The sequence below is a fragment of the Bombina bombina genome, chromosome 6 (genome assembly GCF_027579735.1).
Source record: "Bombina bombina isolate aBomBom1 chromosome 6, aBomBom1.pri, whole genome shotgun sequence".
Lineage (NCBI taxonomy): Eukaryota > Metazoa > Chordata > Amphibia > Anura > Bombinatoridae > Bombina > Bombina bombina.
The window spans coordinates 149,462,918-149,488,055 of NC_069504.1; the positions used below are offsets into that span (position 1 = coordinate 149,462,918).

The 25,138-nt window shown below is 41.2% G+C and overlaps 1 protein-coding gene across 1 annotated transcript in view; it reads left to right on the forward strand.

Moving 5' to 3' along the window:
- MOV10L1 (Mov10 like RISC complex RNA helicase 1) overlaps window positions 1–25,138 on the forward strand; it is a 1,168,229-nt gene that overhangs the window by 727,297 nt on the left and 415,794 nt on the right. The window contains exons 19-20 of the mRNA XM_053719185.1: window positions 5,852–5,951; window positions 6,034–6,198. Of these exons, the coding sequence (XP_053575160.1) occupies window positions 5,852–5,951; window positions 6,034–6,198 (265 nt within the window). The remainder of the gene's footprint in view (window positions 1–5,851; window positions 5,952–6,033; window positions 6,199–25,138) is intronic.

The window sequence follows — 25,138 nt, forward strand, 5'->3', positions numbered from 1 at the left end:
CAAGACGATGTAATGCTGGAAGCTGTCATTTTCCCTATGGGATCCGGTAAGCCATTTTTATTACAGACTGTATATGAGGGCTTCACAAGGGCTTGTTAAGACTGTAGACATTTTCTGGGCTAAATCGATTCATATATAAACATATTTAGCCTTGAGGAATCATTTAATCTGGGTATTTTGTAAAATATTATCGGCAAGGCACTGTTTTGGACACCTTATTCTCTAGGGGCTTTCCCTAATCATAGGCAGGGCCTCATTTTCGCGCCGGTATTGCGCACTTGTTTTTGAGAAGCATGACATGCAGTCGCATGTGTGAGGAGCTCTGATACATAGAAAAGACTTTCTGAAGGCGTCATTTGGTATCGTATTCCCCTTTGGGCTTGGTTGGGTCTCAGCAAAGCAGATACCAGGGACTGTAAAGGGGTTAAAGATAAAAACGGCTCCGGTTCCGTTATTTTAAGGGTTAAAGCTTCCAAATTTGGTGTGCAATACATTTAAGGCTTTAAGACACTGTGGTGAAATTTTGGTGAATTTTGAACAATTCCTTCATATTTTTTCGCAATTGCAGTAATAAAGTGTGTTCAGTTTAAAATTTAAAGTGACAGTAACGGTTTTATTTTAAAACGTTTTTTGTACTTTGTTATCAAGTTTATGCCTGTTTAACATGTCTGAACTACCAGATAGACTGTGTTCTGAATGTGGGGAAGCCAAGGTTCCTTCTCATTTAAATAGATGTGATTTATGTGACACAGAAAATGATGCCCAAGATGATTCCTCAAGTGAGGGGAGTAAGCATGGTACTGCATCATTCCCTCCTTCGTCTACACCAGTCTTGCCCACTCAGGAGGCCCCTAGTACATCTAGCGCGCCAATACTCCTTACTATGCAACAATTAACGGCTGTAATGGATAATTCTATCAAAAACATTTTAGCCAAAATGCCCACTTATCAGCGTAAGCGCGACTGCTCTGTTTTAGATACTGAAGAGCATGAGGACGCTGATGATAATGGTTCTGAAATGCCCCTACACCAGTCTGAGGGGGCCAGGGAGGTTTTGTCTGAGGGAGAAATTTCAGATTCAGGGAACATTTCTCAACAAGCTGAACCCGATGTGATTACATTTAAATTTAAGTTGGAACATCTCCGCGCTCTGCTCAAGGAGGTGTTATCCACTCTGGATGATTGTGAGAATTTGATCATCCCAGAGAAACTATGTAAAATGGACAAGTTCCTAGAGGTCCCGGGGCCCCCAGAAGCTTTTCCTATACCCAAGCGGGTGGCGGACATTGTAAATAAAGAATGGGAAAGGCCCGGTATACCTTTCGTCCCTCCCCCCATATTTAAAAAATTGTTTCCTATGGTCGACCCCAGAAAGGACTTATGGCAGACAGTCCCCAAGGTCGAGGGAGCGGTTTCTACTTTAAACAAACGCACCACTATACCCATAGAAGATAGTTGTGCTTTCAAAGATCCTATGGATAAAAAATTAGAAGGTTTGCTTAAAAAGATGTTTGTTCAGCAAGGTTACCTTCTACAACCAATTTCATGCATTGTCCCTGTCACTACAGCCGCGTGTTTCTGGTTCGATGAGCTAGAAAAGGCGATCGATAGTGATTCTCCTCCTTATGAGGAGATTATGGACAGAATCCGTGCTCTCAAATTGGCTAATTCTTTCACCCTAGACGCCACTTTGCAATTGGCTAGGTTAGCGGCGAAAAATTCTGGGTTTGCTATTGTGGCGCGCAGAGCGCTTTGGTTGAAATCTTGGTCAGCGGATGCGTCTTCCAAGAACAAATTGCTTAACATTCCTTTCAAGGGGAAAACGCTGTTTGGCCCTGACTTGAAAGAGATTATCTCTGATATCACTGGGGGTAAGGGCCACGCCCTTCCTCAGGATAGGTCTTTCAAGGCCAAAAATAAACCTAATTTTCGTCCCTTTCGTAGAAACGGACCAGCCCCAAGTGCTACGTCCTCTAAGCAAGAGGGTAATACTTCTCAAGCCAAGCCAGCCTGGAGACCAATGCAAGGCTGGAACAAGGGAAAGCAGGCCAAGAAACCTGCCACTGCTACCAAGACAGCATGAAATGTTGGCCCCCGATCCGGGACCGGATCTGGTGGGGGGCAGACTCTCTCTCTTCGCTCAGGCTTGGGCAAGAGATGTTCTGGATCCTTGGGCACTAGAAATAGTCTCCCAAGGTTATCTTCTGGAATTCAAGGGGCTTCCCCCAAGGGGGAGGTTCCACAGGTCTCAATTGTCTTCAGACCACATAAAGAGACAGGCATTCTTACATTGTGTAGAAGACCTGTTAAAAATGGGAGTGATTCATCCTGTTCCATTAGGAGAACAAGGGATGGGGTTCTACTCCAATCTGTTCGTAGTTCCCAAAAAAGAGGGAACGTTCAGACCAATCTTAGATCTCAAGATCCTAAACAAGTTTCTCAAGGTTCCATCGTTCAAAATGGAAACCATTCGAACAATTCTTCCTTCCATCCAGGAAGGTCAATTCATGACCACGGTGGATTTAAAGGATGCGTATCTACATATTCCTATCCACAAGGAACATCATCGGTTCCTAAGGTTCGCATTCCTGGACAAGCATTACCAGTTCGTGGCACTTCCTTTCGGATTAGCCACTGCTCCAAGGATTTTCACAAAGGTACTAGGGTCCCTTCTAGCGGTACTAAGACCAAGGGGCATTGCAGTAGTACCTTACTTGGACGACATTCTGATTCAAGCGTCGTCCCTTCCTCAAGCAAAGGCTCATACGGACATAGTCCTGGCCTTTCTCAGATCTCACGGATGGAAAGTGAACGTAGAAAAGAGTTCTCTATCTCCGTCAACAAGGGTTCCCTTCTTGGGAACAATAATAGATTCCTTAGAAATGAGGATTTTTCTGACAGAGGCCAGAAAAACAAAACTTCTAAACTCTTGTCAAACACTTCATTCCGTTCTTCTTCCTTCCATAGCGCAGTGCATGGAAGTAATAGGTTTGATGGTAGCGGCAATGGACATAGTTCCTTTTGCGCGCATTCATCTAAGACCATTACAACTGTGCATGCTCAGTCAGTGGAATGGGGACTATACAGACTTGTCTCCGACGATACAAGTAAATCAGAGGACCAGAGACTCACTCCGTTGGTGGCTGTCCCTGGACAACCTGTCACAAGGGATGACCTTCCGCAGACCAGAGTGGGTCATTGTCACGACCGACGCCAGTCTGATGGGCTGGGGCGCGGTCTGGGGACCCCTGAAAGCTCAGGGTCTTTGGTCTCGGGAAGAATCTCTTCTACCGATAAATATTCTGGAACTGAGAGCGATATTCAATGCTCTCAAGGCTTGGCCTCAGCTAGCAAAGGCCAAGTTCATACGGTTTCAATCAGACAACATGACGACTGTTGCGTACATCAACCATCAGGGGGGAACAAGGAGTTCCCTGGCGATGGAAGAAGTGACCAAAATCATTCAATGGGCGGAGACTCACTCCTGCCACCTGTCTGCAATCCACATCCCAGGAGTGGAAAATTGGGAAGCGGATTTTCTGAGTCGTCAGACATTACATCCGGGGGAGTGGGAACTCCATCCGGAAATCTTTGCCCAAATTACTCAACTGTGGGGCATTCCAGACATGGATCTGATGGCCTCTCGTCAGAACTTCAAGGTTCCTTGCTACGGGTCCAGATCCAGGGATCCCAAGGCGACTCTAGTAGATGCACTAGTAGCACCTTGGACCTTCAAACTAGCTTATGTATTCCCGCCGTTTCCTCTCATCCCCAGGCTGGTAGCCAGGATCAATCAGGAGAGGGCGTCGGTGATCTTGATAGCTCCTGCGTGGCCACGCAGGACTTGGTATGCAGATCTGGTGAATATGTCATCGGCTCCACCATGGAAGCTACCTTTGAGACGAGACCTTCTTGTTCAAGGTCCGTTCGAACATCCGAATCTGGTCTCACTCCAGCTGACTGCTTGGAGATTGAACGCTTGATCTTATCAAAACGAGGGTTCTCAGATTCTGTTATTGATACTCTTGTTCAGGCCAGAAAGCCTGTAACTAGAAAAATTTACCACAAAATATGGAAAAAATATATCTGTTGGTGTGAATCTAAAGGATTCCCTTGGGACAAGGTAAAAATTCCTAAGATTCTATCCTTTCTTCAAGAAGGATTGGAGAAAGGATTATCTGCAAGTTCCTTGAAGGGACAGATTTCTGCCTTGTCTGTGTTACTTCACAAAAAGCTGGCAGCTGTGCCAGATGTTCAAGCCTTTGTTCAGGCTCTGGTTAGAATCAAGCCTGTTTACAAACCTTTGACTCCTCCTTGGAGTCTCAACTTAGTTCTTTCAGTTCTTCAGGGGGTTCCGTTTGAACCCTTACATTCCGTTGATATTAAGTTATTATCTTGGAAAGTTTTGTTTTTGGTTGCAATTTCTTCTGCTAGAAGAGTTTCAGAATTATCTGCTCTGCAGTGTTCTCCTCCTTATCTGGTGTTCCATGCAGATAAGGTGGTTTTACGTACTAAACCTGGTTTTCTTCCGAAAGTTGTTTCTAACAAAAACATTAACCAGGAGATAGTCGTGCCTTCTTTGTGTCCGAAACCAGTTTCAAAGAAGGAACGTTTGTTGCACAATTTGGATGTTGTTCGCGCTCTAAAATTCTATTTAGATGCTACAAAGGATTTTAGACAAACATCTTCCTTGTTTGTTGTTTATTCTGGTAAAAGGAGAGGTCAAAAAGCAACTTCTACCTCTCTCTCTTTTTGGATTAAAAGCATCATCAGATTGGCTTATGAGACTGCCGGACGGCAGCCTCCTGAAAGAATCACAGCTCATTCCACTAGGGCTGTGGCTTCCACATGGGCCTTCAAGAACGAGGCTTCTGTTGATCAGATATGTAGGGCAGCGACTTGGTCTTCACTGCACACTTTTACCAAATTTTACAAGTTTGATACTTTTGCTTCTTCTGAGGCTATTTTTGGGAGAAAGGTTTTGCAAGCCGTGGTGCCTTCCATTTAGGTGACCTGATTTGCTCCCTCCCTTCATCCGTGTCCTAAAGCTTTGGTATTGGTTCCCACAAGTAAGGATGACGCCGTGGACCGGACACACCTATGTTGGAGAAAACAGAATTTATGTTTACCTGATAAATTACTTTCTCCAACGGTGTGTCCGGTCCACGGCCCGCCCTGGTTTTTTTAATCAGGTCTGATAATTTATTTTCTTTAACTACAGTCACCACGGTACCATATGGTTTCTCCTATGCAAATATTCCTCCTTAACGTCGGTCGAATGACTGGGGTAGGCGGAGCCTAGGAGGGATCATGTGACCAGCTTTGCTGGGCTCTTTGCCATTTCCTGTTGGGGAAGAGAATATCCCACAAGTAAGGATGACGCCGTGGACCGGACACACCGTTGGAGAAAGTAATTTATCAGGTAAACATAAATTCTGTTTTTTTTCTTCTTGATGAAAAGCAAATTCTCCCCGGAGTAGAGGGAGGGTCAGAGGTCATTTGCTTTTTTTGTTTTTTCTCTTTTTTCTTTTCTTCTCTTCTTTCTCTCTCCCCTCATTTTTTTTTTTTTTTTTCGGGGTGAAACTGTCTAAATTTTTAGATGAGAATGATTATGTTTCTTCATTTGTTCTTATTGGTTTTTTTTTTTCCTTCTCTTTTGAAATAAGTCAAGATCAGACTATTGTATAATATTACTTTTTTTGTTGGTTAATAAAGAATTGTTAAAAAAAAAAAATTGCATGCTCTATCTGAATCATCATGAAAGTTTAATTATGACTTGAGTGCCCTTTAAGTAATAAAGTATTGTTGAATTGAATGTAGTTTCACATTATCGTCTGACAATTTGTTTTAGGGTTGGACACTTCACCCATGTGTTTGTGGATGAGAGTGGACAGGCAAGTGAGCCCGAGTGCCTGATACCGCTGGGCTTAGTATCAGAAGTGAATGGCCAGGTTTGTGTCTATGCAAAAAAACTGTTGCTCTATAGGACTTAGAATGAATATAATCTCACCTATTGTGTGTGTGTGTGTCCAGATTATTCTTGCAGGAGATCCAAAGCAGCTTGGGCCAGTTATAAAGTCTAATATTGCTTCGGCTTATGGATTAAATGTGTCCCTTTTGGAGAGGTTGATGGCTAGACCTTTATATATGAGGGATGAAAAAACATATGGTGCTTGTGGAAATTACAATCCTTTGTTGGTGAGTGGAATGTATTTTTTTTTTTTTTTTTAAAGTATTTATTTATATCCAACAGAGTATACTGACAAATAAGAACAAAACATGGAAGGAAAAAACAAAAACAATCAACTCTGTGTTCTAGTTATACAAGTTTTAGGTAATTCACCTATGTTTAGCATCATAATAGGAAACATAAAATATACATGAGCATAGAAACCTCAGACCTTTAAACATTTATTAGCTGAAGCCTGCCCAAAAAATAAGGTAAATTTCCTTCTTTGCATTTATAATCTATACCCTGTTGGATTATTTTTAATATTTTAACCCAGACGTAAACTAAACACACATATTACCACAAAATAAGACTGAACAAAACGAACAAAAGCAACATAAATCAAGACACAATAATACAAAACGGAAAAAAGAGAAAAAAAAAAATATATATATATATATATATATATATATAAAATTAACCCCATCACCACCTCCCTAAGAGGACTAATTCAGAGTTACGTACATGATATATCAAACACTCCCTTTCAGCAGGAGGAAATATTTTTACAAATGCTGACCATTTGAGGAAAAACCTAGAATTATCGTTATCAATATTAACATTATATTGTTCCAGAATACATTGTTTTTTTAAACAATTTTTAATTTCAGGAATACTGGGACCCGTACTCATTTTACATTTTTTAAAAATGAGGTATCTAACAGCCAGTATGGTTATATTTATCAATTTAATATTAAGCTGCTTGTCTTCTGGCTTGGAAAAAAGAAAAATTACATTCATATCTGAGAGATTTAGTGAGGGGAGATCAAGTATTTTACAAAGCCAAAATTGAACTTTAAACCAAACGTTCCTGATTTTCGGGCAGGTCCATAGCATATGCAGAAGATCTGCAGAAGGAAGTGAACATTTAGAACAACTAGTAAAAGTCGTTTTCCCACATCTTGTTCCCTTTTCTGGTGTAAAATATGTCCTATGTAAAAGCTTAACATGGGATTATCTCCTTGTAGACGAAAGAGTTGTCTGAGCAACCTCTTGAATTGAGAGAGAGGGTATTTTAGAATCAACTTCTTTAGATAACAGTTTAGCCCAGCTCCCCGCAATTTTATCTATATTAATTGTACCTCTATCTGACACCAGAATCGCATAACATGGGGAGATTGACATAATTCCATTTTTGCCAAGATAAGCCACTTATCCAACTGCCCTAGTGACCAGTTCCAGCCATGTTCATTTGTTAATTTCATAACATAATGTCTGGCTTGGAGATAAGCATAAAAATTTCTATGTGGGAGATTAAATTGCAATCTAAGCGTGTCAAATGATTTGATACACCCTTCTTCTATATCAAGCAACTGGAAGGCATTAGCAAGCCCTCGAGTATTCTATTTTGAAAAAATTAATGAAGGTGTACCCTCTTGAAATTGTGGATTCCCTACAAATGGCAAATATCGTGATACATGATAATCTAATCCTAGCAGATTACATATTTCTCTAACATTGGTGTGTCCGGTCCACGGCGTCATCCTTACTTGTGGGATATCTCTTCCCCAACAGGAAATGGCAAAGAGTCCCAGCAAAGCTGGCCATATAGTCCCTCCTAGGCTCCGCCCACCCCAGTCATTCTCTTTGCCGTTGCACAGGCAACATCTCCACGGAGATGGTTAAGAGTTTTTTGGTGTTTAAATGTAGTTTTTATTCTTCTATCAAGTGTTTGTTATTTTAAAATAGTGCTGGTATGTACTATTTACTCTGAAACAGAAAAGGATCAAGATTTCTGTTTGTGAGAGGAAGATGATTTTAGCAGACAGTAACTAAAATCGATTGCTGTTTCCACATAGGACTGTTGAGATGAAGTAACTTCAGTTGGGGGAAACAGTTAGCAGACTTTTCTGCTTAAGGTATGACTAGCCATATTTCTAACAAGACCATGTAATGCTGGAAGGCTGTCATTTCCCCTCATGGGGACCGGTAAGCCATTTTCTTAGTCAAACAAACAGAATAAAGGGCTTAATATGGGCTAAAAAACTGGTAGACATTTTTATGGGCTAAATCGATTGCTTTATTTGGGCATTTTATTCAGATTTATGCTGACAATTCGCATTTATAAACTTGGGGAACGTTTATTAAACGGCAGGCACTATGTTAGACACCTTTTCCAGTCAGGGGGCCTTCCTAGTTGTAGACTGAGCCTCATTTTCGCGCCATTACTGCGCAGTTGTTTTTTGAGAGCAGGGCATGCAGACGCATGTGTGAGGATCTGAAATTTGCTGGAAAAGCTTCTAGAAGGCGTCAATTGGTATCGTATTCCCCTCTGGGCTTGGTTGGGTCTCAGCAAAGGCTATAGCTGGGACTGTATAATGGTTAAATTTGTAAACGGCTCCGGTTCCGTTATTTTAAGGATTAAAGCTCTGAAATTTGGTGTGCAATACTCTTAATGCTTTAAGACACTGTGGTGAAATTTTGGTAATTTTTGAACAATTCCTTCATACTTTTTCACATATTCAGCAATAAAGTGTTTTCTGTTTAAAATTTAAAGAGACAGTAACGGTTTTGTTTTAAAACGTTTTTTGTGCTTTGTTGACAAGTTTAAGCCTGTTTAACATGTCTGTGCCTTCGGATAAGCTATGTTCTATATGTATGAAAGCCAATGTGTCTCCCCATTTAAATTTATGTGATAATTGTGCCATAGCGTCCAAACAAAGTAAGGACAGTACTGCCACAGATAATGAAATTGCCCAAGATAATTCCTCAGATGAGGGGAGTAAACATGATACTACATCATCTCCTACTGTGTCTACACCAGTTTTGCCCACACAGGAGGCCTCTAGTACATCTAGTGCGCCAATGCTTATTACCATGCAACAATTAACGGCTGTAATGGATAACTCCATAGCAAATATTTTATCCAAAATGCCTACTTATCAGAGAAAGCGCGATTGCTCTGTTTTAAACACTGAAGAGCAGGAGGGCGCTGATGATAATTGTTCTGTCATACCCTCACACCAATCTGAAGGGGCCATGAGGGAGGTTTTGTCAGATGGAGAAATTTCAGATTCAGGAAAAATTTCTCAACAAGCTGAACCTGATGTTGTGACATTTAAATTTAAATTAGAACATCTCCACGCACTGCTTAAGGAGGTGTTATCTACTCTGGATGATTGTGACAACTTGGTCATTCCAGAGAAATTATGCAAGATGGACAAGTTCCTAGAGGTTCCGGTGCACCCCGACGCTTTTCCTATACCCAAGCGGGTGGCGGACATAGTAAATAAGGAGTGGGAAAAGCCCGGCATACCTTTTGTTCCCCCCCCCCTATATTTAAGAAATTATTTCCTATGGTCGACCAGAAAGGACTTATGGCAGACAGTCCCTAAGGTCGAGGGGGCAGTTTCTACTCTAAACAAACGCACTACTATTCCTATCGAAGATAGTTGTGCTTTCAAAGATCCTATGGATAAAAAATTGGAGGGTTTGCTTAAAAAGATTTTTGTACAGCAAGGTTACCTTCTACAACCCATTTCGTGCATTGTTCCTGTCACTACAGCAGCGTGGTTCTGGTTCGAGGAACTAGAAAACTCGCTTAGTAGAGAGACTCCATATGAGGAGGTTATGGACAGAGTTCATGCACTTAAGTTGGCTAACTCTTTTATTTTAGATGCCGCTTTGCAATTAGCTAGATTAGCGGCGAAAAATTCAGGGTTTGCTATCGTGGCGCGCAGAGCGCTTTGGCTAAAGTCTTGGTCAGCGGATGTGTCATCCAAGACAAAATTGTTTAACATCCCTTTCAAAGGTAAAACTCTATTTGGACCAGAATTGAAAGAGATTATTTTGGACATCACTGGGGGAAAGGGCCACGCCCTTCCACAAGATAGGCCTTTCAAGGCCAAAAATAAGTCTAATTTTTGTTCCTTTCGCAATTTCAGGAACGGACCGGCCTCTAATTCTGCATCCTCTAAGCAAGAGGGTAATGCCTCACAACCCAAACCAGCCTGGAAACCGATGCAAGGCTGGAACAAGGGTAAGCAGGCCAAGAAGCCTGCCGCTGCTAACAAAACAGCATGAAGGAGTAGCCCCCGATCCGGGACCGGATCTAGTGGGGGGCAGACTCTCTCTCTTTGCTCAGGCTTGGGCAAGAGATGTTCAGGATCCCTGGGCGCTAGAAATAGTTTCTCAGGGTTATCTCCTGGAATTCAGGGAACTACCCCCAAGGGGAAGGTTCCACATGTCTCACTTATCCTCAAACCAAATAAAGAGACAGGCGTTCTTACATTGTGTAGAAGACCTGTTAAAGATGGGAGTGATACACCCAGTTCCAATAAAGGAACAAGGAATGGGATTTTATTCCAATCTGTTCGTAGTTCCCAAAAAAGAGGGAACTTTCAGACCAATTTTGGATTTGAAGATCCTAAACAAATTTCTCAGGGTACCATCGTTCAAGATGGAAACCATTCGAACGATTCTACCCACTATCCAGGAAAGTCAATTTATGACTACCGTGGATTTAAAGGATGCGTACCTACATATTCCTATCCACAAAGAACATCATCAGTTCCTAAGGTTCGCTTTTCTGGACAAGCATTACCAGTTTGTGGCCCTCCCATTCGGGTTAGCCACTGCTCCAAGGATTTTCACAAAGGTACTAGGGTCCCTTCTAGCGGTTCTAAGACCGAGGGGCATTGCAGTAGTACCTTACTTGGACGACATTCTAATACAAGCGTCGTCCCTGTCAAAAGCAAAGGCTCATACAAACATCGTTCTGGCCTTTCTCAGATCACACGGATGGAAGGTGAACATAGAAAAAAGTTCTCTGTCTCCGTCGACAAGAGTTCCCTTCTTGGGAACAATAATAGATTCCTTAGAAATGAGGATTTTTCTGACAGAGGTCAGAAAGTCAAAACTTCTAAGCTCTTGTCAAGTTCTTCATTCTGTTCCTCGTCCTTCCATAGCGCAGTGCATGGAAGTAGTAGGGTTGATGGTTGCAGCAATGGACATAGTTCCTTTTGCACGAATTCATCTAAGACCATTACAACTGTGCATGCTCAAACAGTGGAATGGGGACTATACAGACTTGTCTCCAATGATTCAAGTAGATCAGAAGACCAGAGATTCACTCAGTTGGTGGCTGACCCTGGACCATCTGTCCCAGGGAATGAGCTTCCGCAGACCAGAGTGGGTCATTGTCACGACCGACGCCAGTCTAGTGGGCTGGGGCGCGGTCTGGGAATCCCTGGAAGCTCAGGGTCTATGGTCTCGGGAAGAGTCTCTTCTCCCGATAAACATTCTGGAACTGAGAGCGATATTCAATGCTCTCAGGGCTTGGCCTCAACTAGCAAAGGCCAGATTCATAAGGTTCCAATCAGACAACATGACGACCGTTGCGTATATCAATCATCAGGGGGGAACAAGGAGTTCTCTGGCGATGAAAGAAGTGACCAAAATAATTCAATGGGCTGAGGATCACTCCTGCCACCTGTCTGCGATCCACATCCCAGGTGTGGAAAACTGGGAGATGGATTTTCTGAGTCGTCAGACATTCCATCCGGGGGAGTGGGAACTCCATCCGGAGATCTTTGCCCAAATAACTCAATTATGGGGCATTGCAGACATGGATCTGATGGCGTCTCGTCAGAACTTCAAGGTTCCTTGCTACGGGTCCAGATCCAGGGATCCCAAGGCGACTCTAGTAGATGCACTAGTAGCACCTTGGACCTTCAACCTAGCTTATGTTTTTCCACCGTTTCCTCTCATTCCCAGGCTGGTAGCCAGGATCAATCAGGAGAGGGCCTCGGTGATCTTGATAGCTCCTGCGTGGCCACGCAGGACTTGGTATGCAGACCTGGTGAATATGTCATCGGTTCCACCATGGAAGCTACCTTTGAGACAGGACCTTCTTGTTCAGGGTCCATTCGAACATCCAAATCTGGTCTCCCTCCAGCTGACGGCTTGGAGATTGAACGCTTGATTCTATCAAAGCGTGGGTTTTCAGATTCTGTGATAGATACTCTGGTTCAGGCCAGAAAACCGGTAACTAGAAAGATTTACCATAAAATATGGAAAAGATATATCTGTTGGTGTGAATCCAAAGGATTCCCATGGAATAAGATTAAAATTCCTAAGATTCTCTCCTTTCTACAAGAAGGTTTGGAGAAAGGATTATCTGCAAGTTCTCTAAAGGGACAGATCTCTGCTTTATCTGTCTTACTACACAAAAGACTGGCAGCTGTGCCAGATGTTCAAGCATTTGTTCAGGCTCTGGTTAGGATCAAGCCTGTTTACAGACCTTTGACTCCTCCCTGGAGTCTAAATCTAGTTCTTTCAGTTCTTCAAGGGGTTCCGTTTGAACCTTTACATTCCATAGATATTAAGTTACTATCTTGGAAAGTTTTGTTTTTGGTTGCTATTTCTTCTGCTAGAAGAGTTTCAGAGTTATCTGCTCTGCAGTGTTCTCCGCCCTATCTGGTGTTCCATGCAGATAAGGTGGTTTTGCGTACTAAGCCTGGTTTTCTTCCAAAGGTTGTTTCTAACAAAAATATTAACCAGGAGATAGTTGTACCTTCTTTTTTTTTTTATGTTCAAATAATTTTTATTGAAAATCGGTACATTGACAAAACATATAATTATCATTATAATATGAGACATCAGTTTGAAGTATTATACAAAAAAAATGATATTGTATACAGTCAACAACCTAATTTTATTTGGGTTTTTCAAAATATTTAGTGAGAGACATAAACCATAATTCAACATTCATATTAAAAGGTGAGGTAAAAGAGCAGAGGGTATAGTGGGTAGGAAAGGTAGAAGGGGGGGATTAGTAAGTTAGAGGAGAGGTGCAGGAGGGGAGACAGTATCCCTGCCGGTCTAACCCATCCAATTCCTATGTCATGGATGACTTATAGGTCAGTGAGAACACTTTGTTCCCAGATGAGTTGTATGTTTAATATCGTATCCTGTTTCCCTTGGTAACAATAATGCATCTTTTCTAGTGTGATGACATGATTAACCTCCGATTTCCATTGAGCTATAGTAGGTTTCTTTTGTGTTTTCCATAACCTAGGTATTAGCCTCTTTGCACAAGTTAACATTAAAAGTAAAAGTTTTTTGCGGTAAAGACAAGGGAGTTTTGGTATGTGGTTGAGGAGAACAATCTGTGGGGATAATGCTATATCCATATTTAGGACTTTGTTTATGTGCCTTTCTATCTGAGTCCAGAAGTCACCGAGATTTGGGCATGACCACCAGATGTGCGTGAGTGTACCCTCATCTCCGCATCTTCTCCAGCAACTGGATGAAGCTGTGGGGTAAATAATTTGTAGGCGCTGAGGGGTCAAATACCATCTGGCTAGAATCTTATAATTTAGTTCAGACATGATTAATGAGGTGGATGAGGAGTGTGTGTGGCGAAAGCCTTGTGTCCAGGTCTCATTGTCTAGTTCTATATGTAGTTCTTCTGACCATCTTGATAGATATGTTGGGCGTTTCTCTGGGAAAGAACCTCTGAGGATTTTATATATCTGAGATAGGTGTGCCTTCATGTTTTTTGGGTTGGTGCATAGTTGTTCGAATACGGTCAGTGGTCTCAGTATGTCTTGTTTATGTGGGCTGTGATTAATGGCATGTCTGATTTGGAGGTATGCGTACCAGTTGTGAAATGGCGGTCCCAATTCCTCATTAAGTGTAATTCTGTCTTTGATTCCAAGAGGTGTAGTTATTAGGTATATTGGAAGATTTAGCAAAAGTTTATTATCATTAACATGAGTGTGGAGGCTGTGTTTTAAAAATAAGTGGTATCGGAGGACAGGGGTCAGAGGTGAAATTTGTGTTGATATACCCTTTATACGTGTGATCGTTTCATCCCAAACAGCTAGGGTTGTCCTAATGTATTCATTATATTGAATTATATGAGGTCTAGAGTCCCTGGGTAACCATGGTAAATCTCTCATATGGCTAACCTGTGATAAATAACTCTCCATTTGTATCCATATATTTGATGGTGTAGAGTGATTCCAGGCTACTATTCTAGTTAACTGTGTGGCTTTATAGTAGTTTGTTAGATTAGGGACATTAAGGCCGCCATCTGTTTTGCTAAGGTACAGCGTATGTTGAGCAATCCTCGGGCGTTTATAGGACCAGATAAAGGAATTTATCAACTTTTGTTGAGTTTGAAGGTAACTTTTAGGCATAGTCATAGGTAGGGTTTGGAATAGATATAGGTATTTGGGGATTACCATCATTTTAACTGTGTTAATCCGACCTAGCCATGATAGATGTCCCTGTCTATGCCATGACTCCAACAGATTTTTAATATTATTCTGAAGGACTATATAGTTATCTGAGAACAGCTTATTGGTATCTTTGGGGATTGTCAACCCTAGGTATTTAAGTTTTTCTGATAGTGCAAATTTTGTTCGTAATGATATGGACTGTATTTCCTCGGACGTCAGGTTAAGAGGCATCAGTCCCGATTTCTCCATATTAATGGAGAAGTTGGAGACTTCTTTATATTTTTCTAGTGTTATAAGAGCCGGTAGAGAGGTATTTGGAGTTTGTAATGTAAGAATTATATCGTCTGCAAACAAGAGGCATTTCTCATTAATGTCTCCAAATTGTAAACCTTGAATATATTTATTGTTTCTTATTTGTAAAGCTAGTATTTCAACTGTGAGGGCAAATAACAAGGGGGAGAGTGGACAGCCTTGGCGAGTACCATTGGAAATAGGGAAGGGCTGTGAGATGGTGTTGTTTATTCTGACTTTAGCATTTGGGCTATGGTAGAGGGCTTGTATTCTGTGTATAAATTTTTCGGAAAAGCCAAATTTTGACAGGGTAGACCACATGAAATGCCAGTTCACCCTGTCAAATGCTTTCTCAGCATCTGTGGAGAGTAAAATTAGTGGTGTATGATTATAGGATGCGTGATGTATAGAGTGAAGTAGTCTTATGGTATTATCTTTCGCTTCTCGACCTCTAATAAAACCCACCTGGTCTGGGTGTATGATGTTAGGTAATATTGAGCTCATTCGGTTAGCTAGGATTTTGGCATAGATTTTCATATCTATGTTTATCAGAGATATTGGTCTGTAATTACCCACTATGTCACTTGATTTACCTGGTTTTGGGATGACTGTGATCAATGCTTCTAAAAGGGAGCTAGGGAGAGTATTTCCATCGTCTATATCAGTATAGAGTGATAGGAGGTGGGGACTTATCTGTTTTTGTAATAGTTGATAAAATTTAGCCGTAAGGCCATCTGGGCCTGGTGATTTGCCGTTTGGTAAAGATTGTATTACTGAAGTAATGTCGCAAAGGGTGATAGGGGAATCTAATAGTAGTTTGTTTTCGTCAGTTATGGACGGTGTGTCTATAGAGGCTAAGTATGATTCTAAATTTCTTCTTTTATCTTGAGTTGAGGAACCTTGTATATTGTATAGGTTTGTATAGTAAGAGACAAATGCATTAGTAATTTCTTCATTTGTGTGGGCGGTCCCCCCTGTGTGATTCCTAATTGTTTTAATATAGCTAGAGATTCTCCTCTATTTGAGAGATCTGGCTAGTAGTCGCCCCGCTTTATTATTTTCTATGAAGAACTTGGATTTAGTGGTCATTGCCCTCATATGAGCTTTCTGTATAAGGAAGTTATTAAGCTTTTCTCTTGCGTTTGTCAGTTTAGCAAGGTTATGGGTAGAGGAGGGGTCTGCTCTGAGTGCTGTTTCGCATGTTGATAATTCTTTAGTTAAAGAGGTGTATTGGGCTGTGTGTTTTTTACGTTGTTGGGCATTATGTTTGATGATAACTCCTCGAATGTAACACTTATAGGCCTCCCAATTGTTTGCGAATGACGTATCTTCTGGTTTGTTTAGGGAAAAATATTCGTCTGTGTGTTCTCTAATGTTTTCTATTGTCTCGTGGTCAGTGAGTAGATGGTCATTGAGTCTCAGTTAAATGTGTTTTGGGGTTTATTAGACCAATTGAATATAGTAGAAACCATACTATGATCAGACCAAGAGTGATCTTTGAGTGTATGAGGTTAGAGAGGAGGGTCTGATCACATAGAATGTAGTCCAATCTGGAGTAGGAATGTTGTGGGTGTGAGAAAAATGTGTAGTCTCTTTTATCTGTGTGTACTGTTCTCCATGTGTCAAAAAGGTTGATGGTTTGTAGGGCTGTATAGTTGGATTTGAGGATATTATTGTGCATGTAAGATCTCCCGGTGGATGTGTCTAGTACTGGGTTTAAGGGAAAGTTAAGGTCTCCTCCAACAATAATTGGGCCTTTAGCTATGTCTAGTATTATGTTGGTAAGGGGTTTGTAGAACTGTGGGGTTGGTTTGTTTGGAGCGTAAATGTTAACTAAGGTTATCGGAGCACCATAGCATAAGCCCACTAGGATCAGGATTCTGCAGTCTTTATCAGAATGTTTCTGTAGAAGTTCAAAGTGGAAATTTCGTCTAAATGAAATGCTCACACCATTTTTCTTGTGTGTGCCTGAGCTACAAAAATGTTGGTCGTAGTATCTCTTAGATAATATGGGCTCATGGTTTTTCTTAAAGTGAGTTTCTTGAGTTAGTATGATATCTATCTTTTTTTTGTAAAAGTCGTGAAAGGCGATAGATCTTTTCTCTGCTGAGAGAAAACCTTTGACATTTTGTGTAGCTATGTGGAAAGTGTCCATTTTTGGGGGAGTTATTTGAGTCATCTTTAATACTTAGTAGTTGCAGAGATAATTTAGATAGTCAGTGGGGACCAGCAGGGATACTGAAGGGAAGGGATATTAGTTGAAGAGAAAAGTAGGGTAAGTTTAGAAAGAAGGGATAAGTAAATCTCTAGGAAGCGAGATTGGGGTAAGTAAGAATAAGTATAACAATAGTAGTATCAGAGGTGTTCAATTAGATTACAGTAGTAAATCCAATTGTGACCTTTATGGTGAGTGTAATGTGGGAGCTTTAAGTTACAGACCGGGTGTCTCTGTGAGTTGGGGTGAATCAAAAATCTTCATTGAGTTTAGTGATGGCTTGTTGTCTAGGAGAGTGTCACTAGCTAAAGCTAAGTTGTGATATCTAATCTAATTACCTTATAGCGTGTCTGGTATTATTCTTAACTATGCCATTTATAACAGTCGTATTCCATTTGATCGGATCTTGGCAAATGGAAGAGCTATCTGGTTTTGTCTGATCTATTGGTCTGCGATAACTTTGTACTTAACTGATTTGGGCATATATATAATTGTGGTTAGTGTGTTAAGTCGTAGTATAACAATTGTATGAGCAGGATAGATTCAATGTGTCGCATACATATAACAGTAATGAGGTTAGTGGTATAGAACAAACAAAAACGCAATTGACCTGTTAGATTCTAAAAAAATAGGAATGTTGACAGGAGCATAGTCCTAACAGAATTGCATCATAAAAGTCAATTATTACTTTGAAACATGTACGTATTAGAATAAACACTTATTTAGGTTATAACATGTGAAATTGAAAATAATAATAATAATAATATGGAACAGTTTCTAATCTTGGAGAGTTTAGCTATCCACAAATCGGTGGTTAGTTCTAGCTGTAAGAAAAAATACTGTTAGGGGCAAGGTAGCTGGATTTATCTTTGTTGTGTAATTATCTATTAAACTAGGTTACTCTAAAGGGGAGGTAGGTCTTGAAAGCATTACTTATAATGATGTGGTTACCATTGCAAGAGAGCAGGTAGCCATAATCTACAATAATAACAGTAAAACATGTTAATCAACATAACGTAAATCAACTCTATAGGAACACCAAAAAGTATTGAGTTTAAGTAAGAACATTTAGACATATTAAGTAATAGACAAAGAGTGAAATTCTGTGTTCAGTTTAGTTAAAGTCATCTCGGCACAGAATCAAATGTCTTTTGTCTTGTTAATAGTTTCAGCATTGTCGATGGAGGACAATTTTTATCTGTCTACAGATAAATATCGGTAGGAGATAAGGTATCCTGATCTCCACAGTGTAGCTGCTGATCAGGAAATAAAACAATAATTAGAAAGGAAGTATTCAGACATTTATAGTTACTTATCCTGGAGAGTCTGTGTCCACACCGCCAGAAGTGGTCTGAGAGATCTGTCGTCTTTTGGGCTGTTTGTTGTTGGTGTCAGGGCCTGGTCTTCTTTGAGGTTTAGGGTTGTCTAATTTATTTTGTTGTGTATAAGAAGAAGGGAGAGTTCGGTTATCAGGTGGAGTAATGTTCAGTAGGTTAGTTGTACCTTCTTTATGTCCGAATCCAGTTTCAAAGAAGGAACGTTTGTTACACAATTTGGACGTAGTCCGTGCTCTAAAATTCTATTTAGAGGCTACAAAATATTTCAGACAAACATCTTCCTTGTTTGTTGTTTATTCTGGTAAAAGGAGAAGTCAAAAAGCGACTTCTACCTCTCTTTCCTTTTGGCTTAAAAGCATCATCCGATTGGCTTATGAGACTGCCGGACGGCAGCCTCCTGAAAGAATCACAGCTCACTCCACTAGGGCTGTGGCTTCCACATGGGCCTTCAAGAACGAGGCTTCTGTTGACCAGATATGTAAGGCAGCGACTTGGTCTTCACTGCACACTTTTGCCAAATTTTACAAATTTGATACTTTTGCTTCTTCGGAGGCTATTTTTGGGAGAAAGGTTTTGCAAGCTGTGGTGCCTTCCGTTTAGGTAACCTAATTTGCTCCCTCCCTTCATCCGTGTCCTAAAGCTTTGGTAATGGTTCCCACAAGTAAGGATGACGCCGTGGACCGGACACACCAATGTTGGAGAAAACAGAATTTATGCTTACCTGATAAATTACTTTCTCCAACGGTGTGTCCGGTCCACGGCCCGCCCTGGTTTTTTAATCAGGTCTGATGAATTATTTTCTCTAACTACAGTCACCACGGTACCATATGGTTTCTCCTATATATATTTCCTCCTGTCCGTCGGTCGAATGACTGTGGTGGGCGGAGCCTAGGAGGGACTATATGGCCAGCTTTGCTGGGACTCTTTTCCATTTCCTGTTGGGGAAGAGATATCCCACAAGTAAGGATGACGCCGTGGACCGGACACACCGTTGGAGAAAGTAATTTATCAGGTAAGCATAAATTCTGTTTTTTTTCCAAGCCAGAACTACATTATATATAGTTTTATATTTTCTAATTTGAGATGGAATATCGGTCGTATCCATATGTGTAAGTGCCACCGGTGAAGAGGGATACATAATGCTAATCTCAAGGTCATTATTTGTAACATAATTACGCTGAAATAACCAGTCTGCTACAATACGTATTAAAAAGTTATATGCCCTCAGGTCAGGTAAGGCCAACCCTCCAGCTCCTATTGGGAAAGAGAGTTTTATAAGTGACATTCTGGGCTTCCTTTCCTGCCATAGGAAGGATCGGAGATATGAATTGAATAAATTAATATCCTTTTTTAAGAGCAAAGGGATATTCTGAAGAACATACAGTATTTTAGGTAGGAGGATCATTTTATATACTGCTATGCATCCAGATAACGAGAGGTGTAAGTTCTGCCAGTTTTTAAAAGCTACTTTAACTTTATTTAAAATAGGGGGGATATTCAGCGAATACCAAGTATCGGGGTTACTGGAAATATTTATACCCAGGTATTTAAATGAGTCATTCACTATAGAAAAAGGTATATTTATGGGAGAATTTCTTGTCTGCCTAACCCAGAGAAATTCGGATTTACTTATATTTACCTTATATCCTGAGAGAGAACCAAACTGTTGTATAATTACCAACAGAGTTGGTAGATTCTTATGTAAGTTAGCTAAATAAAGAAGAATATCATCCGCGTATAGTGCTATTCTTAATTCCCGTCCAGCGACCACAATCCCCTCAAGCCTCTGTCTTATCATTATAGCAAGAGGTTCGATGGTGATATTGAAAAGGAGCGGGGACAGGGGACACCCCTGCCTTGTTCCCCTCTGGAGAATTATCTCTGAAGACAACTGACCATTAACTATTATTCTAGTGGAAGCTGTATGATATAGCTTTTCAATAAAGTTCGTGAAATTGCCCTTCAATCCAAACTGTTCTAAAGATAGTAAAAGATGGTCATGGTGAATTGAATCAAAGGCCTTTTCAGCGTCTATGGCTAATATTGCCAGGTCTGTCTCACTTCCCTCCCCCATTTGATCAGAGCGCGTGGTATTAGAAAAAAAGTCTAAGGTAAGCAGGAGTTCCCTTATCTTAGCAGCAGAGTTCCTATTTCTCATGAACCCCGCCTGGTCCGTATTGATAATAGAAGGGAGAAGGGACTGCAGCCGCTGTGCCAGGATTGTAGTTAACAGTTTATAATCCGTATTCATGAGGGCAATTGGTCTATAGGATTCTATCGCTTTTGGATCTTTTCCCTTTTTTAAAATCAAGGACGTAAGTGATGCTGCAAAACTAGGCGTGGGTGCATTGCCCTATATATATATATATATATATATATATATATATATATATATATATATATATATATATATATATATATATATATATATATATATATATAAAAAATTAAATAATGAGGTTAAATAAGGTGTTATAGTAGCAGATACCGTTCTATAGAATGCATTAGGTATTGAATCCGGTCCCGGTGCTTTATTATATCCCAACTTGTTAATAGCTTTGGCCACTTCTGCTTCAGTAATAGGAGAGTCGAGATCTTCCATTAAGGACGGTAATAGTGATGGGAATGTGATTCCTGACCAGAACATCTGACGTTCTATAGCATCAGATGGTTTAGCCGAGTATATAGATTTATAATAGTCATAAACAATTTGAAGAAGGTCCTGAGCAGAGCTGGCTATTTGCCCATTTCTATGAAGTACGTCAATTAGCTGGGAACCTAGATCCTGCTTAACTAATCTAGCTAAAAGTTTTCCCGTTTTGTTCCCATACTTATAAAATTTTGTGGAAAACCTTATATCCTTTTGGGTGGCTTTGTATATTAGCAGTGAATCTCTCGCCTCTAATGCAGTGATATATTTAGCCCACTTCTGAGGTGTCTTTTCCATTAAGTATAAATTATAAGAGTTTGTAACTGCCCGCATAAGTTCGTTCTCACGTTTTCTTTCATGTAATTAGCAAGAGTCCATGAGCTAGTGACGTATGGGATATACATTCCTACCAGGAGGGGCAAAGTTTCCCAAACCTCAAAATGCCTATAAATACACCCCTCACCACACCCACAAATCAGTTTTACAAACTTTGCCTCCTATGGAGGTGGTGAAGTAAGTTTGTGCTAGATTCTACGTTGATATGCTCTCCGCAGCAGGTTGGAGCCCGGTTTTCCTCTCAGCGTGCAGTGAATGTCAGAGGGATGTGAGGAGAGTATTGCCTATTTGAATTCAATGATCTCCTTCTACGGGGTCTATTTCATAGGTTTCTGTTATCGGTCGTAGAGATTCATCTCTTACCTCCCTTTTCAGATCGACGATATACTCTTATATATACCATTACCTCTGCTGATTCTCGTTTCAGTACTGGTTTGGCTTTCTACAAACATGTAGATGAGTGTCCTGGGGTAAGTAAGTCTTATTTTCTGTGACACTCTAAGCTATGGTTGGGCACTTTTATATAAAGTTCTAAATATATGTATTCAAACATTTATTTGCCTTGACTCAGGATGTTCAACGTTCCTTATTTCAGACAGTCAGTTTCATATTTGGGATAATGCATATGAATAAATCAATTTTTTTCTTACCTTAAAATTTGACTTTTTTCCCTGTGGGCTGTTAGGCTCGCGGGGGCTGAAAATGCTTCATTTCTCTTGTTAAGTGTATCCAGTCCACGGATCATCCATTACTTATGGGATATTCTCCTTCCCAACAGGAAGTTGCAAGAGGATCACCCAAGCAGAGCTGCTATATTGCTCCTCCCCTCATATGTCATATCCAGTCATTCTCTTGCAACTCTCAACAAAGATGGACGTAGTAAGAGGAGAGTGGTGTATTATAGTTAGTTTTTTAACTTCAATCAAAAGTTTGTTATTTTTAAATGGCACCGGAGTGTGCGTTTTTCTATGATCTTCGCAGAAGTAACTAAGATCCATTTGCTGTTCTCACACATTCTGAGGAGTGAGGTACTTCAGAGGGGGAATGGCGTGCAGTTTTTGCCTGCGAATAAGGTATGTGCAGTAAAATATTTTTCTAAGGAATGGAATTGACTAAGAAAATACTGCTGATACCGAAGTAATGTAAGTAAAGCCTTGAATGCAGTGATAGCGACTGGTATAAGGCTTATTAATAGAGATACATACTCTCATAAAAATGTGTTTTAAAACGTTTACTGGCATGTTTAATCGTTTTTTTTTTTTTTTTTTTTTGTTTTTTTTTTAAAATAGTTTTTATTGAGGTAAATCACAAGGCATACAGCTTATGCATCATAACAAAGTAAATAACAATATATCACAGTACATAAACTACATAACATGGGGCGTATTACCGCCTCAATTGGTACACGTACCTCGTTTTTACAGAGGCCGTCAGTTAGGATCTTACTAGACAATGTGGAGCTTAGTGGCTCTTTTTAGTGAATATACAACTGGGACGGCTTTTGGGTTAGCATATAGGATTGTTAGGACTATGTGATAGGGGAATATTGCAGGCGCAGCTGGGATGAGCATGTATGGGGGTTTAGTTTATTGCACCACGCATCTTGTGGGGGTCAAGGGAGGCCATAGTAACACCGTCGCCAGCTCCCTTGGGTGTCCCGTATCCGGTCTCCTCGTATAGCAGGATGTGGGGGAATGGTTGTAAAGGTATGGTGGCAGTGTCAAATGTCAGGTAGTCTAGTTGCGTACATTATGGGACATAAGAGTGTCCCATGGTTCCCAGATAAGGCAGAAATCAGTCAGTGTTTTGCGTTCTCCATATACATAATTTTCCATACTTCTGATGTAATTCATACAGTCTACTACTCCCTGCCATCTGGGGGGCTGGCTTTTCTTCCAATTTCTGGCTACAAGTAGTTTGGTGGAGATGAGGATGTATATTAGTAGGTTTCGTTTAGCTCTAGGGAGCAGGTCCACTCCCAAATGTAGTATCGCCAAGGCCGGGCTGACTGTTTCCACCAGCTCAAGGTCCTTACATAGGGCTTCCACCCTTTTCCAGAGACCTGACAGTTTTGGGCATGACCACCAAATATGTGTCGGGGAGCCCCTCTCTCCACACTCTCGCCAGCACATGGGGGAGTGATCAGGGTAGAGCTTCTGCAGTTTAGTAGGTACTAAATGCCATCTTGTAAGTAGCTTAAAATAAAGCTCATATAGGGTGACACAATGGGTGGCCTTTTTGGTGATACTAATTGCTTCCTCCCAAGCCTCTAGTGGGCAGTTGAGTTGTAGGTCTTTCTCCCAGGCCTCCATGTGGATAGTTTTGGAGGGGACAGGGTCTCCCAGTAGGCACTGGTAGTGTACCGAGAGAGGCTTGTGGAGTTGAAGGTTAGCCTTCCAGCGTAATTCCCATAGGGTAGGGTCTCTCAGCGCATCTTCTAAAAAGCCCCAAGAACGCATTAACGCTCGAAGGCGAAGAAGTGTAAAATGGAGCCTCGGGGTTACAGAGGGTAGAGCCAACATGGCCGTATGGGTTTTCAACTTCTTATTATCATAGAAGTCTGCTAGAGAGTTCACTTCCGTGGTAGACCAGGAGTTGACAGGGATATCAGGCAAACCCATAAGGAGGCCTCTGATAGAATGTGTGGGTGAGGGGTGTGGGGCTATGAGTCTGTTATGTCTCAATTTCAGCCAGGTCTCCTGGCACTCCTTAACTATGTTATTAGGGATGTAAATTTTTGTCCGCCAATGTGGAGGGAACCACAGAAGGTCCTCCAGTTCCATCAGTGCCGGCAGGGATGCCCGTTCTAGCTCCTTCCATCTGGTCTCTGGAAGGTCGTTACCCCACGCTGAAGCATGGGTGACCAATGCTGCCTCATGGTATTTCCTCACGTTAGGAAGGCCCGCACCTCCTCTTTCTATGGGAGCTTGCAGTATGTGGGCTGCGACTCGTGGTCTCTTGTTATGCCAAGTGTAGGCATTAAAGAGAGTCTGGAACTTCCGGATCAAAGATACTGGAATTGGGATAGGAATACATCGGAACGCGTATGTGAGTCTAGGCAGGACCATCATTTTGAGAGCCGCTATTCTGCCAAACCATGAGATCTCGCCATACCTATTGGTATTCAATTCGAGTGTGATCTCCTTTAGTAATTTCTCATAGTTTTCTCTTATAATGATCCGTTTGGAATGAGATAGAAATATGCCTAGATGTTTAATGCCCGTTCTGGACCAATTGAAAGGATAAAGGAGCCGAATGTTGCGTTCCTCTTCCAAAGGGAGATTGAGGGAATATACCTCAGTTTTACTAACATTTATTTTGTAATATGAGAGTTCGCCAAATTTCTGCAGTAGGTGGAACAATGAAGGGAGAGAATCTAGGGGCTCCGTGAGGAAGACCGTAAGGTCGTCCGCGAATAGAGCTAGTTTCTGAATGGTGTCATGGAGCTGGAGTCCCTGTATTTCAGGGCACTTCCTAATGGCTGCGCCTAGCGGTTCGATTGCCAGTACGAACAGGAGGGGGGACAGGGGACACCCCTGTCTTGTCCCGTTCGTGATCCGTATCGTGGGGGAGCAGAAACCCAAGCCTCTCACCACAGCTGTGGGGGATGAGTAAAGCGCCATGGTAGCTTTGATATAAGCATCAGGGATCCCAAATGCCATCAGGGTCTGAGTCAGATAGTCCCATCTCACTCTGTCAAACGCTTTTTCAGCGTCGAGTGACAGAGTGAGCATGGGTAGGCCTAGGTCCGCTACCTCTGAATATATGTTCAGGAGACGGCGCGTATTATCAGAGCCTTGTCTATTGAGGACAAAACCTACTTGATCTAAATGTATTAGTGTCTGTAGGTGTGTGTTTAGTCTGTTGGCAAGGATCTTGGCGTAGATCTTGGCG